The sequence below is a fragment of the Cucurbita maxima genome, unplaced genomic scaffold (genome assembly GCF_002738345.1).
Source record: "Cucurbita maxima cultivar Rimu unplaced genomic scaffold, Cmax_1.0 Cma_Scf00012, whole genome shotgun sequence".
In the NCBI taxonomy this organism is placed as follows: domain Eukaryota; kingdom Viridiplantae; phylum Streptophyta; class Magnoliopsida; order Cucurbitales; family Cucurbitaceae; genus Cucurbita; species Cucurbita maxima.
In genome coordinates, this window is record NW_019272028.1 from 4,430,452 (window position 1) to 4,444,375 (window position 13,924).

At 36.5% G+C, this 13,924-nt stretch overlaps 3 protein-coding genes across 5 annotated transcripts; 2 read left to right on the plus strand and 1 right to left on the minus strand.

The window, feature by feature from the left end:
- Positions 1–3,132, plus strand: LOC111487482 (cation/H(+) antiporter 4-like). Its single transcript, XM_023134893.1, has 3 exons — positions 1–562; positions 755–1,765; positions 1,861–3,132. The coding sequence occupies exons 1-3, from the start codon at positions 308–310 to the stop codon at positions 2,983–2,985; spliced, it is 2,391 nt and encodes a 796-aa protein (XP_022990661.1). The 5' UTR covers positions 1–307; the 3' UTR covers positions 2,986–3,132.
- Positions 3,133–5,396: 2,264 nt separating this feature from the next.
- On the plus strand, positions 5,397–11,442 carry LOC111487484 (probable inactive purple acid phosphatase 27). Its single transcript, XM_023134897.1, has 13 exons — positions 5,397–5,768; positions 5,853–5,940; positions 6,955–7,221; positions 7,969–8,080; positions 8,211–8,328; positions 8,398–8,536; positions 8,617–8,804; positions 9,408–9,594; positions 10,184–10,251; positions 10,353–10,446; positions 10,605–10,793; positions 11,055–11,135; positions 11,217–11,442. Exons 1-13 carry the CDS (start codon positions 5,425–5,427, stop codon positions 11,280–11,282), a joined length of 1,941 nt encoding a protein of 646 aa, XP_022990665.1. The 5' UTR covers positions 5,397–5,424; the 3' UTR covers positions 11,283–11,442.
- A 676-nt stretch (positions 11,443–12,118) lies between these two features.
- LOC111487489 (protein EARLY RESPONSIVE TO DEHYDRATION 15-like) lies at positions 12,119–13,874 on the minus strand. 3 transcript variants are annotated; one of them, XR_002719087.1, is made up of 4 exons: positions 13,748–13,874; positions 12,774–13,146; positions 12,461–12,690; positions 12,119–12,367 (listed from the first exon to the last, which is right to left on the minus strand). XR_002719087.1 is itself a non-coding variant. In XM_023134903.1 (3 exons), the coding sequence occupies exons 2-3, from the start codon at positions 13,078–13,080 to the stop codon at positions 12,521–12,523; spliced, it is 477 nt and encodes a 158-aa protein (XP_022990671.1). In that variant the 5' UTR covers positions 13,081–13,146; positions 13,748–13,874; the 3' UTR covers positions 12,119–12,520. The 3 variants fall into 3 exon arrangements, 2 of the variants coding, with proteins under 2 accessions (XP_022990671.1, XP_022990672.1); XM_023134903.1 differs by having other exon boundaries at positions 12,119–12,690; XM_023134904.1 differs by having other exon boundaries at positions 12,119–12,690; positions 13,755–13,852.
- Between the last annotated feature and the right edge of the window lie 50 nt (positions 13,875–13,924).

The following is a 13,924-nucleotide window of genomic DNA, read 5'->3' on the forward strand; positions in this document are numbered from 1 at the left end:
AACCGTACCAAACGATGAACGAGAAAAGATTCATCATCGAGTAAGTGAGGTAGCCGAAACAAATTTAGTTTAAAAACAGATTAAAATTAATTAAAACGAAAAAAATGATCAAAGCAAAATACCTAAATATGCTTAAAAGAACACTTTACTGTTAGAAAACAAGAACACTGTTCGTTAATCTCCACCTCATATTCCTTCTTCTTCTTCTTCTTCTTCATCTTCATCTTCATCTTCCTTATAAGCCTGTAAAAATCAGGTTTCCATAGCCATAGCTTCAAGCTTCGAAGAAACAGCCCAATTCGAAAAAATGGCTTCGAATTTCACTACTTACCAGGAGATTATGACCGCCAATAACGGCAATTTCATCACATTGTGCATGAGTTTCCCTCCAAAGGCTAGTTCCAATGGCATTTGGGATTATGTTTCTGGTTCTTCCGATACTCTTAGGTCTTCTCCTCTGCCATTGTTGGAGTGTCAGATGCTCATCATTTTTATTATCGTTACGATCCTTCATTTCTTCCTCCACTTCTTCGGCATCCCTGTTTTTGTCTCTCAAATGATTGTAAGTCTTCTTCGATGAACTTGTTTAATGTACAATTTGCCCTGGATTTTAGGGTTTTGTTTATATTAGTGGATGATTTTCAAATTTTTTTCCAAGAGTTAGATTCAAAAAACTGATGAATCTTGGCTTAGAATCTGATGATGGCTCATAGTTTCTTGTTTTCTGCTTCTTTTGTTGGTGCATTATTAACAGGCTGGTTTGATACTTGGATCATCATGGAAAGGATACTCAAATTCATTTGACAATTTCAAAGAGTATCTATTCCCCATTGTTTCTCAAGATATATTGGGATTGCTATCTGGATTTGGCTACACACTTTTTATATTTCTTGTTGGAGTTAGAATGGATTTAAATGTTGTTAAGAAGTCAGGAAAACAACCCTTGATAGGTGGTGTTTTATTAGTATTAATCTCTGCAATAATTGGCTCAATCACAGCATTTAGTTTATCAAGAGTTGACAACAGAGGTGAACTCATTAACATGGAGTTCATAGCAGCAGCCCAATCATTCACTTCATTTGCTGTTGTTCATTACCTGCTTGACTATCTCAAAATTCTGAATTCTGAAGTGGGTAGGTTAGCTCTTTCTACTGCAATTGTAGCTGATCTAACTAGTTTGAGTATCTCGTTCATCGCTACCTTCATCAGAAGCGTTCAAATTCATGGCGTTTTGAACGCTTCTATGTTTTTCACTTCGACAATCGGGTCGATTGTTTTCGTCCTGTTCATCTTTCGACCTGCAATGCTTCGGATTGCTAGATCCACACCAAATGGTAGGCCTGTGAATGATATATACATAGGCATCATTGTTCTTTTGGTATTTGTATCTATTTCAACTAATATCACTACAGGACGATCTGCTTATTCTGCTCCATTTATCTTGGGTTTGGTTGTGCCTGAAGGGCCACCATTAGGAACCAGCTTAGTGAATAGACTCGATGGCATTATTACATCGGTCTTTGTCCCACTCTTTGTCACTATTAATGTGATGAAGGCTGATCTTTCATTCCTTAGTTATAGTACAAAGTTCTTGGCTCGTTCTACGATCGTGATAATAATGACTACCGTTGCGAAAATGATCGCCTCTGTTGGTACTTCTCTGTACTTCAATATGTCTTCTTATGATGCCTTGGCTTTTGGCTTCATAATGAGTAGCAAAGGCATCATAGAGCTTGTGGGCAGCTCTTTCTTTTATGACAGCAAGGTAAGGCATGGCTTTAAATGATATAGCATTTGATATCTCTGATTTAGGAACAAAAATGAAGTAAATTTTGATCTGTTTGGTGTAAAAATTTGCAGGCCTTGACTGATCAGACTTATTCAGTGATGGTTATTGATATCTTGTTTTTCTCAACACTGATGCCTATGCTTGTGAAATGTGTATATAATCCTTCAAGGAAGTATACTCATTATAAGAGAAAAAACATTCTCAATTTGAAGCTTGACGCTGAGTTGAGAATATTAGGATGTTTTCATACACAAGAGGATGCTTCTGTTGTGCTTAATCTTCTTCATGCTTTGCACCCGACCGAGGAGTCTCCTGTTTTGTTGTATGCGCTGCACCTTGTCGAGTTGGTCGGTCGATCCTCCCCAGTTTTCATTACACATGAGCTTCATGAACAAAAGGGTTCATCTGAAGAGATGATATCAGATAATATACTTCAAATGCTTCGAAAGTATGGAAGGAGTAACGTTGTTTCGATCGAAGCATTCACAGCAATTGCCCCGAAGAGACTAATGCACGACAACATATGTACCGTAGCAATTAACAAACTTACTTCCCTTGTAATCCTTCCATTTCACCGAAGATGGACACGAGAAGGAATTGTTGAATCAGAGGATAACGCTATAAGGGCGTTAAATTGTCATGTTCTTGAGTTAGCACCGTGTTCGGTGGGAATCCTCATCGACCGTGGCTATCTTTCGAGTTACCATTCATTTGAACATTCAAATACTTCATTATTACAGGTTGCAATGGTTTTCATTGGTGGTCAAGACGATAGGGAAGCGTTTTCTTTGGCTAGACGTATGATTAAAGAGATTAACACAGCTCAACTCACAGTGATACGCCTACTTGCTGAAGATGACAACGTTAGCCATTGGGAAACGGTTCTTGACACCGAGCTGCTTAACGATGTACGGTATAGCTTTGTCGGGAGAAAAGCGGTTAGGTACGTGGAAATGCAAGCTGATGAAGGGTCAAATACAGCAGCAATAATAAGAAGCATTGGTGATTCATATGATCTTGTAATAGTTGGAAGAAGAGGTGGGGTTGAATCTCCACAGACATCAGGTTTAATGGAATGGAGTGAGTTTCCTGAGCTTGGAATTATTGGTGACATGCTTGCCTCTGCTGATTTCCATTGTAAAGCCTCCACTTTGGTGATTCAGCAACAACAACAATGCTCTTTTTACGGGCAATGATACTCATTGCATCCATTCTTATTTCTTGTGCTGTTCTTTTGTTGTATCATAGTTTTGGTTGTAACATATCTGTTCTTTTTACCCTCTGTAAATTGTAGTTTTCGAGGCCTCACCTTCGACGTTAATCCATTTTCATTTTTCTCATATACGCTCGCCTTTTTTGGGCTATCTTATGGATCATCGAGGATCATTTTACGCTCGGCTTTCTACTTGAGTTTCAAAAGATATGTCACTTGTGATGAATACATGAAAATAAGTTATGTCTGTCTTTCTGTGAGATCCCATATTAGGTGGAGAGGGGAACGAAACATTCCTTATAAAAGTGTGAAAACTTCTCTCTAGTAGACGCGTCATAAAACCGTGAGGCTGATGACAATATGTAACTGGCTAAAGCAGATAATATCTGATAACGGTGGGCTAGGGCTGTTATAAATGGTATTAGAGTCAGACATCGAAGGGTGTGCCAGCGAGGATGCTGGGCTAAGGGAGGTGGATTGTGAGACCCCACATCGATTGGAGAGGCTGGGACGAAGTATTCATTATAAGGGTGTGGAAATCTCTCCTTAATAGATATGTTTTAAAACCGTGAGGCTGATGGCGATATGTAATGAGCCAAAGTGAACAATATCTGCTAGGGGTGGGTTTGGACTATTACACTTTCAAAATCAAGACGGCAAGCTGTGTTCTTCTTAAACTATAAAGAATAACTAGAGCTTTAACTTTTGACTCAAAATATGACATTATTGGAGATTTTGTATCATAACATGAACACTTGCAATTAAGAGGGAGTCGTAGATTGTCGATCGAAGAGGCAAGCCAATCAGTAAACTTCTATTGATGAGAGAACCGACTTGAGGGACCCCTAACAACAAACTTGTAAAAGAGTCCTATGGAGATCCACTGAGTTGTCAAGTAGATTGGTGCAACAATGATAGGCTGGAAGAATAGGCTCGTTCAACTAATTAGTGATACTTGACCCTAACTAAGATAGAGATGTCCTTAGAATCCTCGACAAATAGATCAAAAAATCGAATTCCTATTCCCACGTTTTGTTGAGCTCAAAACAATAACGACAATAATAATGCATACAACATGCAAAATGCACGAAGTTCACATAAGAAAGCTTGAGTCATTATTAATAATACAATAAGTAACATACGTGATCTTATTGTATTCACATAATAATATAACATTTTCTCGGCACACAAATCTCAACCTAGCTTTACATGCTCTAGTAACTAAAGCCCGAGCCTTGCTTATACAGTTTCATTAGCCTTGACCTAGATACGAGCACGTTGAGCTTTTCAGCGAGAAGCAAGAAAATCGAGAGGACAAAGAAAAAAAAGCAAGTTAGTCAGCTACAAACTCAACAAATGAATTTGTTATCTCGGAGATCCTTTGCCCGATCTATAAGTATCCAAGGGAATTAATGCTCGATATTTCATACACCTACAAACTTTAGCTTTGAAATAATTCAAGGATCTCCAAAATGCAACATTTTCCATTCTTGGTAATCAAAGGGTACATTTGAAAATTTCGAAAGTTCCGGGAAATAAAAACATGTCAATTAAGAGGGCATAATTGGAAAAACCAAAGCTTGGGCACAACATAGGAACAATAAAATTAAGGTAGTTACATGTCAATTAGACAGCTACCCTCCTAAGTATTGTCAACTTAACAACGTTAATTATAAGTTAATGATGAAACCTAAACCCTAAACCCTAATTCCATTCAATTTTATATTTACATTTTAATTTTTTTAAAACAAATAAAAAAAACAACAAAAAAAAGTATTCTTCTTAAAAAAAAAAAAAACAATTTTGTGGATTTTTTTTTACGATATATATATATATATATACTCTCTCAAGTTCAAACTCACCGGGACAGATATTGTTTACTTTAACCTGTTATATATCATCGTCAACCTCACAGTTTTAAAACATGTCGGTTAGGGAGAGGTTTCCACACTCTTATAAAAAATGTTTCGTTTCTCTCTCCAACCAATGTAAGATCTCACAATCCACTCTCCTTCGGGACCCAACGTTCTCACTGAAGCACCGCTCGGTACCTAGATCTGATACCATTTGTAATAGCTCAAACTCACTACTAGCAGATATTGTCCGTTTTGACTCGTTACATATCTCCATCGACCTCACAATTTTAAAACCCGTTTGCTACGGAAGAAGTTTCTACCCTCTTATAAATATTTATTCACGTGTGATCATTATAAGAAAATAACTATTAAAAATTATAAAAATAAATAAAATGGGTAATTAAACTCAAACCACAAAAATTAAAATAATAATTTAATATATTTTTTTCACTAAAAAAAAAAAAAACAAAACAAAAAAAGTGTATATATAGGCTTCCAAAACTGGCCTTTTTATTTCTTTGATTAAAAGCCACCTTTTCCCTCCACCTCTTATTCATTTCTTTCACATGGAGGCCTTACCCAAACTTAGCTTCTTTTCCAGACTTCTCTTCCTCCTCTCATTCTTCTCGCTATCTTCGTTCTCGTCGTCGTTGTCGTCGTCGTTGCTGCATCCGTCGATCGCCGACTCTGCAAAGCTACATCGTAATTACACCGCTATATCGGATTTCCGACTACTCAACCGAAGAAAACTGTTGGATTGTCCACATATAATAAACCCTTTTGTGAAACTCACGGTCGTCTCTGTTTCAGAGAACCTGTTGAATGAAGAGTTCATCAATGTCACGGTTAGTGGAGTTTCGATTCCGTCGATAGAGCATTGGGTTGCTATGATCACGCCTTCAAAGGCCAAGTACGTCGGGATCTATAATTTTTTTTGTTTTTTGCATTTTAGTCCTTGGATTATGATGTATTTATATTGTTGGTTGATGAACAGTGTTGATTCTTGTCCATTGAATGAAGGGCTTTATCTCCAAACTGGTGATTTAAGCAGCCTTCCTCTACTTTGCCATTATCCTGTCAAAGTAAGCTTGGTTCATTATGAATTTTTATTTTTTTTTTTTGTTTATTAATAAATAATTTATTTTAATTAATTAATTAATTAATTGAGGGACTAAATTGCAATTTTTATAAGATTTGAGGTCAAATTCAAATTTTAATTTCATGTTTCAAGTATGACTCAACTTCCTTTCAACGGTCTGTTTGGTCATGGAGATAGTGGAGACAAGAAGTGGAATATGATTTTTTTTTTAAATATTTATAATAGCATTTAATTTTTTTTTAAAATACATATATATATATATATATATTTTGCTTTATTTATTCTCGGTATCTAATCAAATATCATATTATTTAAATTTATAAAAGTTGATAATTACTATTTATACCAACAAAGTGCACATTTTTGTCGGTAACTCAATCATAAAAGCTTCATAGGTAAATGTGTTAGCTTGAAATAGTCTTATATTAGGCAATCTTTTGAGAATTTTTGTGAGATTCCACATCGATTTGAGAGAGGAACGAGTGTCAGTAAGGACACTGGGTCGATAGATTGTGAAATTCTATATCGATTGGAGAGAAGAGCAAGTGTCAGCAAAGATGTTGGGTCTCGAAGGGGGTGAATTGTGAAATTCCACATCGATTGGAGAGAGAAATAAGTGTCAGTGAGGATGTTCGGCCTCGAAGGGAGGTGGATTGTGAGACCTCATATCGATTAGGGAGGAGAACGAAACATGTTTTTTTTATAAGGGTGTGAAAATCTCTTCCTAATATATGCGTTTTAAAAACTTTGAGGAAAACTCAAAGAGGACAATATCGAGCAGTGGGGTTGAGCTGTTACAATTTTATTAAAAAGTATATGGGTATAGTTTAACATGTAGCATGGTAGAATGTCGGGATCAAACGATAATGAATTTGAAATTCAAAATGAACAAATAGGATCACTTTTAAGACAAGTATGTAACGGGAACGTTGGAGTCAGTAGTGTTAAATTTAAATTTTAAATTATTATTATTATTATTATTTTGGTATTTTGGCAGGCAGCGTATTTAAGAAGTGATCCAGATTACTTGAGGTGCAAGAAGAGTGAGTGCAGAGTGAGATCGGGAGGCAGGTGCTTACAAAAGACATGTAGTGCCACGCTGTCATTCCACGTCATCAACTTCAGAACCGACGTGGAATTCGCCCTGTTTGGCGGCGGGTTTGCTACTCCTTGTCTTCTTCTCAGATCACAGCCTCGCCCCTTCCAGAATCCCAATGCTCCGTTGTACGGATTCCTCTCTGCCACAGACTCAACTGGAACATCTGTGAGTGCCCAAATCTTTTTATTTTATTTTTTTTTCTTTCTATTTTTTAAAATATTATCATTTCTATTTAATCCTACCAATTTTAATTAATTATTATTATTATTATTATTATTTTCGGTTTAGAGGTGGGTTCAATTTTTAAAAATTGAAAATTTGGTTCTGTCTGTGAGTTGACATTTTTGGTCTGGTCAACCCAACCAACAAGGTTACAATCTGTTGAATGATGAAAGTCTCACATCCACTAATTTAGGGAATGATCATGAGTTTATAAGTGAGGAATACTAACTCCATTGATATGAGACCTTTTGGGAAGCCCAAAGCAAAGCCATGAGAGCTTATGCTCAAAGTGGATAATATCATACCATTGTGGAGAGTCGTGTTCGTCTATCATGGTATCAGAGCCGTGCCAATAGATTGGCTGAGGCGTGCTTTGTTCGAGGGGAGGTGTTGGATGATGAAAGTCCCACATCGGCTAATTTATTTAGGGAATGATCATGGGTTTATAAGTGAGAAATACTAGCTAATATGGTGCGTTTTCATCAGCCTCAATTCAACAACCTAACCCGAGTTGAATTGTGAACTCTGTCACCAACCCGCATAAACCCAACAAATTTCAAATAGGTTAAGTAACGAGATCAAATTTCACTCGTTTTCTTATCGGATTATTTTTATACGTCAAACTTATATAACTTATTTTTTAAAAAATTAGAATTATAAGTTAATTAAATTAATATTATGAATTTTCAGATGAGATTAAGTTGGGTTAGTGGAGACAAAAATCCACAGCAACTCAAATATGGTCAACATGGAACAACACAAACCTCTCAAGTTTCTTCTTTCTCCCAAAATGATATGTGCAGTAAGCCTTTTTATTTATTTATTTATTAATCTATTTATCTATTTATTTATTATTTTTACAAATATATATATATATATATATATATATATATATATATATATATATATATATATATTACATACATATATAGATACACCATCAATTCAAAGCCCAGCAAAGGACTTTGGATGGCATGACCCTGGCTTCATTCACTCTGCTGTCATGACGCAACTGCAGCCTTCCACCACCTTTTCCTACAAATACGGAAGGTATCTCGAAACCCGAAACCCGAAACCCTAAACTCTAAATTTATTGATCCTTTTCATTCTAACTCATAGCGATCAAGTTGGTTGGAGCGACGAAGCAACGTTCACGACACCACCAGCCAGCGGTGACGAAAACGATTTCCACTTTCTAGCATTCGGAGACATGGGAAAGGCTCCTCTCGACTCGTCGTCAGTCGAGCATTATATTCAGGTAAGCCCAATGAGATTTTACGTAAAGTTTATAGACTAAAATAGAATACTAAAGAGTGTATGGATGTTTGGAAATGATAGCCAGGGTCGATATCGGTAGTGAACGGGATGACCGAGGAAGTAGAATCTGGGAAAGTCGATGCCGTGTTTCACATTGGAGATATCAGCTATGCAACAGGGTTCTTAGTTGAATGGGATTTTTTTCTTCATCTCATCAAACCCATTGCTTCTCGTGTGGCTTACATGACAGCTATTGGGAACCATGAGAGGTATCATTATTATTATTGTTAATACTCAAACGATCCTATAATATTGTTCACTTTGAGTATAAACTTTAATAATTTTGCTTTGGGCTTTCCCAAAAGGCTTCAGAGATGTATTCCTTACTTATAAAACCGTGATTATTTCCTAAACCGTGATTACTCCCTCCCAACAATCCTCCCCTCGAACAAAGTACACCATAAAGCCTCCCCTGAGACCTATGAAGTCCTCGAACAAAGTACACCCTTTGTTCGACATGACTAATTTAAGGGCATGACTCTGATACTATGTTAAGAATTACGGATCTCGACAATGGTATGATATTGTCTACTTTGAACATAAGCTCTCGTGGCTTTGTTTTGGGCTTCCCCAAAAGGCCTCATATATACGGTATTTCTTACTTATAAAATCATGATGATTTCTTAAATTAGCCAAGGTGGGACTCCCTTCTAACAATCCTCAGTATTGAGAACCACTAAAGATATCATTATTATTATCATTACTCAAATGAACAAAGTCCTAAACTTTTATGATGTTTTTGATTATATTAAGGTTTGAATTCCTAAGCTTTAATGATGTTTTTTTGATGATATTAAGGTTTGAATTTGAAGGGACTATGATAAATCAGGGTCAGTTTATAGGCTGCCAGATTCAGGAGGTGAATGTGGAGTTCCTTATGAAACATATTTTCAAATGCCAACTTTTGGTAAAGATCAGCCTTGGTATTCTATTGAAATGGCTTCTGTTCATTTCACTGTTGTTTCTACTGAGCATCCGTTTACTCCCGGCTCACCGCAGGTGATTTTCTTGACGTTCCCGTTATAAATTTTGAAAACATATTCTCGTTCTATTAGTTACTAGTGACGAGGGTTCGTTTTAAGGTTTACTGAAACTATAAAAACCAAATTTGTTTGACATTTGAGCAATAGAGTAGATGAATGAACTGAGACTGCAACCGAATGAGGGTGGTTCTGAGGATATAATGGTTAAGAAATGCTTAAAAAACGGACGGTTTCAAGCTATACCAACATGGTGTACCTTTATTTTCGGTGGGTCAATCATAAAAACTCTAAAATTTTGTGTTTAGCTAGGAGTAATGGTATGTTGGGTGATCTACTGAGAATTTTTTTAACAAGTATATAAGTGAGGACAAAAGCATCATTAAAAAGGGTTCGTGTGTATCTATGAGGATAGTCTCTGCTCTTAGGAGCAATTCAGGGTGCTACCCGGTGCTAAAAATTTCAAATTTGGATTCAAATCCTGCATGTGAGACATTTGTTTAAAACGTTTAGTCTAATTTTTGACGAAATAGTTCTTTAACGATGGTAACAATCTTGATTGGTAGTTCATAACCAAGCAATTAACTTATTTCTTTTTGTTTGAGTAGTATGAATGGATGAAAAGGGACATGGCCTCGGTAAATAGGTCAAGAACACCATGGCTCGTTTTTACCGGGTAAGTTTCGGTCTCTACAATTTACAATTTAGTCTTGAAAACGGGTTAAGATATGCTCGATGCGGACGTTTTGAGAGACGATTAATGTTATGAAAATGCAGGCATAGGCCTATGTACTCTTCCATACGTGGACTTATTCCTAGTGTTGACCCAAACTTTGTTGCAGCTGTTGAGCCACTTCTCCTCCAAAATAAGGTTCCTCCTTCTCTACACTGAAGGATTTGGTTAAAAATATTTGTTAATATGTCATTTATTAGAACAAAAAAGCAGTAAATATACATTTTTTTTTTTTTTTGAAAAATATGTATGATTAATATTAAAACGGTGATATAAATCGAGATCTTGTATTGCAGGTTGATTTGGTGTTGTTTGGACATGTTCATAACTACGAGAGAACATGTTCTGTCTTTAACAAAGTTTGCAGAGGAATGCCCTTTAAGGATATTAATGGGATTGACACATACGATCATAACAACTATACTGCTCCCGTACACGTAATCATCGGCATGGCTGGGTTTAGTCTCGACGAGTTCCACACTTCCGTACGTTCATCATCTCCCTAACAACTAAACTAGATTATTAATGTCCCGTTTGATAACAATTTGAGTTTTGAAAATTGTGCTTTTCTAATCATTTTTCTACAATGGTTCATATTCGTTAAAAAAAACGAGCAGACCTATATACGGAATTTGTGTTTACAAGCTTAGTTTTCAAAACCCAAAAGTCTAAATGGTTATCAAACGGGATTTAAACGACCAAAACTAACATTCTTATGAAAATTGATCTTTTTTGAAATGGTGCAGGCAGAGAGATGGAGTTTGGCTAGGGTTGCCAAGTTTGGTTATCTTAGGGGCCATGCAACAAAGGAGAAGTTAAGCTTAGAGGTTAGTATTCTATATTTAAGTGTTTTAAATAGATTCAAAACGTTATGACTTAGTTCTGTTCTGCCTTGTAAATTTATGCAGATGGTGAATGCTGTCACAAGAGCAGTAGAGGACAGTTTCAGCATAAAAAAAGCTCCAATTCAATAGCCGAATCATGAGTTCCTTAATAGCCAAACAGCTAGCCAAACCTTGGCTGAACCTGTATGATTGCTAAATTAAGAAACTTTTTTTTCGATGACCCATATGAAAAAGTCTTAGAAATTTTACTATTCAAGTGATGCTCACATCGATAATGGTTAAGATCCTACTAAAGATATGAAAATCTCTCCCTAATAGACGCGTTTCTTCAAGGAGGTGGATTGTGAGATCCCACTAAAGGTGTGGAAACCTCTCTCCTAGTAGAGGTATTTTAAAATTGTGTGGTTGACGGCGATAAGTAACGAGCTAAAGTGGACAATATCTACTAGCGGTGACCTCGGGCTGTTATAAATGGTATCAAAACCAGATACCAGGCGATGTGTCAGCGTTCTCGACGCTGGCACCCAAGGAGATGGATTGTGAAATCTCACTAAGGGTATGAAAACCTCTCCCTAGTAGACGTATTTTCTCAAGGAGGTGAATTGTGAGATCCCACCAAAGGTGTGGAAACCTCTCCCTAGTAGACATGTTTTAAAATCGTGAGACTAACAGCGACACGTAATAGACTAAAGCGAACAATATCTACTAGCAATGGCTTCAGGCTATCTTTGTATTTCTCTAGAATAATAGTCCAAGAAACAACCGTTTAGGGACTTAATAATCAGTGCTCAAATATGGGACTAAATTTATAGTTGAACCTCTACTTTTCTTATCATCTCATTTCGGTCAACAAGAATTCCATCAGAACTAAGAGAATATACTTCAGATGACAAACCTACTTAGTAGACCTACTTAGTAGTTAGTGGTAAAATACAAGTTGAAGTCATGAAAGAAGAGAATGAAAGGACTCATGAATAGAAACAACTCTTTATTGAAGTAAGTGATATTGTGGAGGGCCAGAAAGTACCCCAACTCTATACAGAAAGAAAACAACACCTTGACAATTTGATGCATGCAACTAACTTGTGATCTTATATAATGCAAAAGTCATTTGATAAAAGACCTATGACAGAGACAATTTCCAACTAAATTATATGAAACTTACATGACTCGTGTGACAAGACGATACAACTCATTCCGTGCGGTTGCTGCAGCTGCAATTGATATTCAGTTTGCATCACTTCTAACAAGGCTAGTGAATGACTAGTAATATGGAAGAAAACTCATTCAGTGAAAACTAAACGAACCGTTTTGACGATTACTTTTCTCGTTCTATGTGCTTGCTGCCTTACAGTCTCATCTTTTTTTCAACGAGGCTGGTGAATGAACCTTGGAGCGTGCTTCGGGATCACACACTTGGCTGGCTTCTCATTGAACTTTGCAGGATTACCTGGAGACTTTGGACCATTCTTCTTCGGAGAGTTCTGAATGATTAGATCCTCCAATACTTTTTTTGCAGACATTTCATTACTTGCAGCTATCAAATTCCAATTATGAAGGGGTCAGGTTCTTGTACTCAATTTATACTCCTTTAATAAACTTATAAGATGAAGGGCATACCTTTAATGTGGTTCTTATGAGCCGTTGGTTTGACTTCAGGCTTCTGATCAGCTTCATTTGATAGAACCATAGCCTCAAACTCCATTTCTTCCAGATCAAGGAACTCTTCTGTAGTGACTATCTCATCGGAAACACTATCGAAATCATCTTCCTGATGCTGGCTTAGCCAATAATCCTGGAACCACAGTGATGTCTTGACTAGTTCCCACCATTCTGGAGAGAAATCCTCGACATTGCGAAAAGCAAAAGGAACGAAGATTGGAGCATTGGGGTTCAACGAAAAACTTCTTCCAGATAATAATGTCATTCTTACTCTAAATCATCCAATTCTTTCAACCAACAGCAGCTCTACAAGCCTTAACAGACCACAAACCTGGAATTTTTCGGATGCATAATACTTGATTGAGTAAACCATATGAGATATCCACCAAAGTAGAGCAGTGATTAAGCTATGCAAAGCGAGTTTAATTGATATAACTGGTTACAGAATTATACTAAAGTTCAATAGATACAAAGCTCCAAAAAACTATCAAATTATATTATAATCTCCCTCTTAAGAGGAACTCCAAGCTTGATGAACTTCGAAGGAAATTGTATAAATCGCAGTATAGTAAGTTCTTAATAGTTAATTAACAAAACCACTTCAAAAAAAACAGCGTTTGATATTTAAGTCAGTTCAGTTCCAAACGAATTAAACCCTAAAGAGATTAAATTAATATATGGTTGTGTGAAAATTACTTCGATCTGAAGAACTCAATCCCTATTCAATCATTCCAGAACGCAAACAAAGTAACAACACCAAAATTACAATGATCAAACAAAAAAAGAACAATCGAAATGGATTCAGTTTCAACGCACGTTTTTGCATCAACAACGCGTAATTCCAACTTCAAATTACAACAAACACTTCACAGAACATAGTAATTGAAAACAGAAACACAATCAAGAAAAATTAGAACATTAGTTCATGTTACCGTTTACCGTGACGAAAACAGATCTCTAACGTCGTAAGACGCAGGGGATAGTGAGTGATCAATTAAATGGGAGAAGAAAGGAAGAAATGATTTGGAAGAACCGAAGCAGTAGGTTAGCGATTGCCGAAGCTGAGATTCGGTGATCGCTTTTGAACTGCTTTTTTGATAAGGCCAACA

What these genes read in the sequence shown, in the direction of transcription:
- LOC111487484 (XM_023134897.1), top strand. Translation starts at nt 5,425, where the DNA reads ATGGAGGCCTTACCCAAACTTAGCTTCTTTTCCAGACTTCTCTTCCTC. An exon ending in ATCACGCCTTCAAAGGCCAA is followed by an intron (nt 5,769 to 5,852) that starts GTACGTCGGGAT and finishes GTTGATGAACAG; the next exon opens with TGTTGATTCTTGTCCATTGA. An exon ending in TTTGCCATTATCCTGTCAAA is followed by an intron (nt 5,941 to 6,954) that starts GTAAGCTTGGTT and finishes GTATTTTGGCAG; the next exon opens with GCAGCGTATTTAAGAAGTGA.
- LOC111487489 (XM_023134903.1), bottom strand. Translation starts at nt 13,080, where the DNA reads ATGACATTATTATCTGGAAGAAGTTTTTCGTTGAACCCCAATGCTCCA. An exon ending in TCATAAGAACCACATTAAAG is followed by an intron (nt 12,691 to 12,773) that starts GTATGCCCTTCA and finishes GGAATTTGATAG; the next exon opens with CTGCAAGTAATGAAATGTCT.
- LOC111487482 (XM_023134893.1), top strand. Translation starts at nt 308, where the DNA reads ATGGCTTCGAATTTCACTACTTACCAGGAGATTATGACCGCCAATAAC. An exon ending in TTTTTGTCTCTCAAATGATT is followed by an intron (nt 563 to 754) that starts GTAAGTCTTCTT and finishes CATTATTAACAG; the next exon opens with GCTGGTTTGATACTTGGATC. An exon ending in CTTTCTTTTATGACAGCAAG is followed by an intron (nt 1,766 to 1,860) that starts GTAAGGCATGGC and finishes AAAAATTTGCAG; the next exon opens with GCCTTGACTGATCAGACTTA.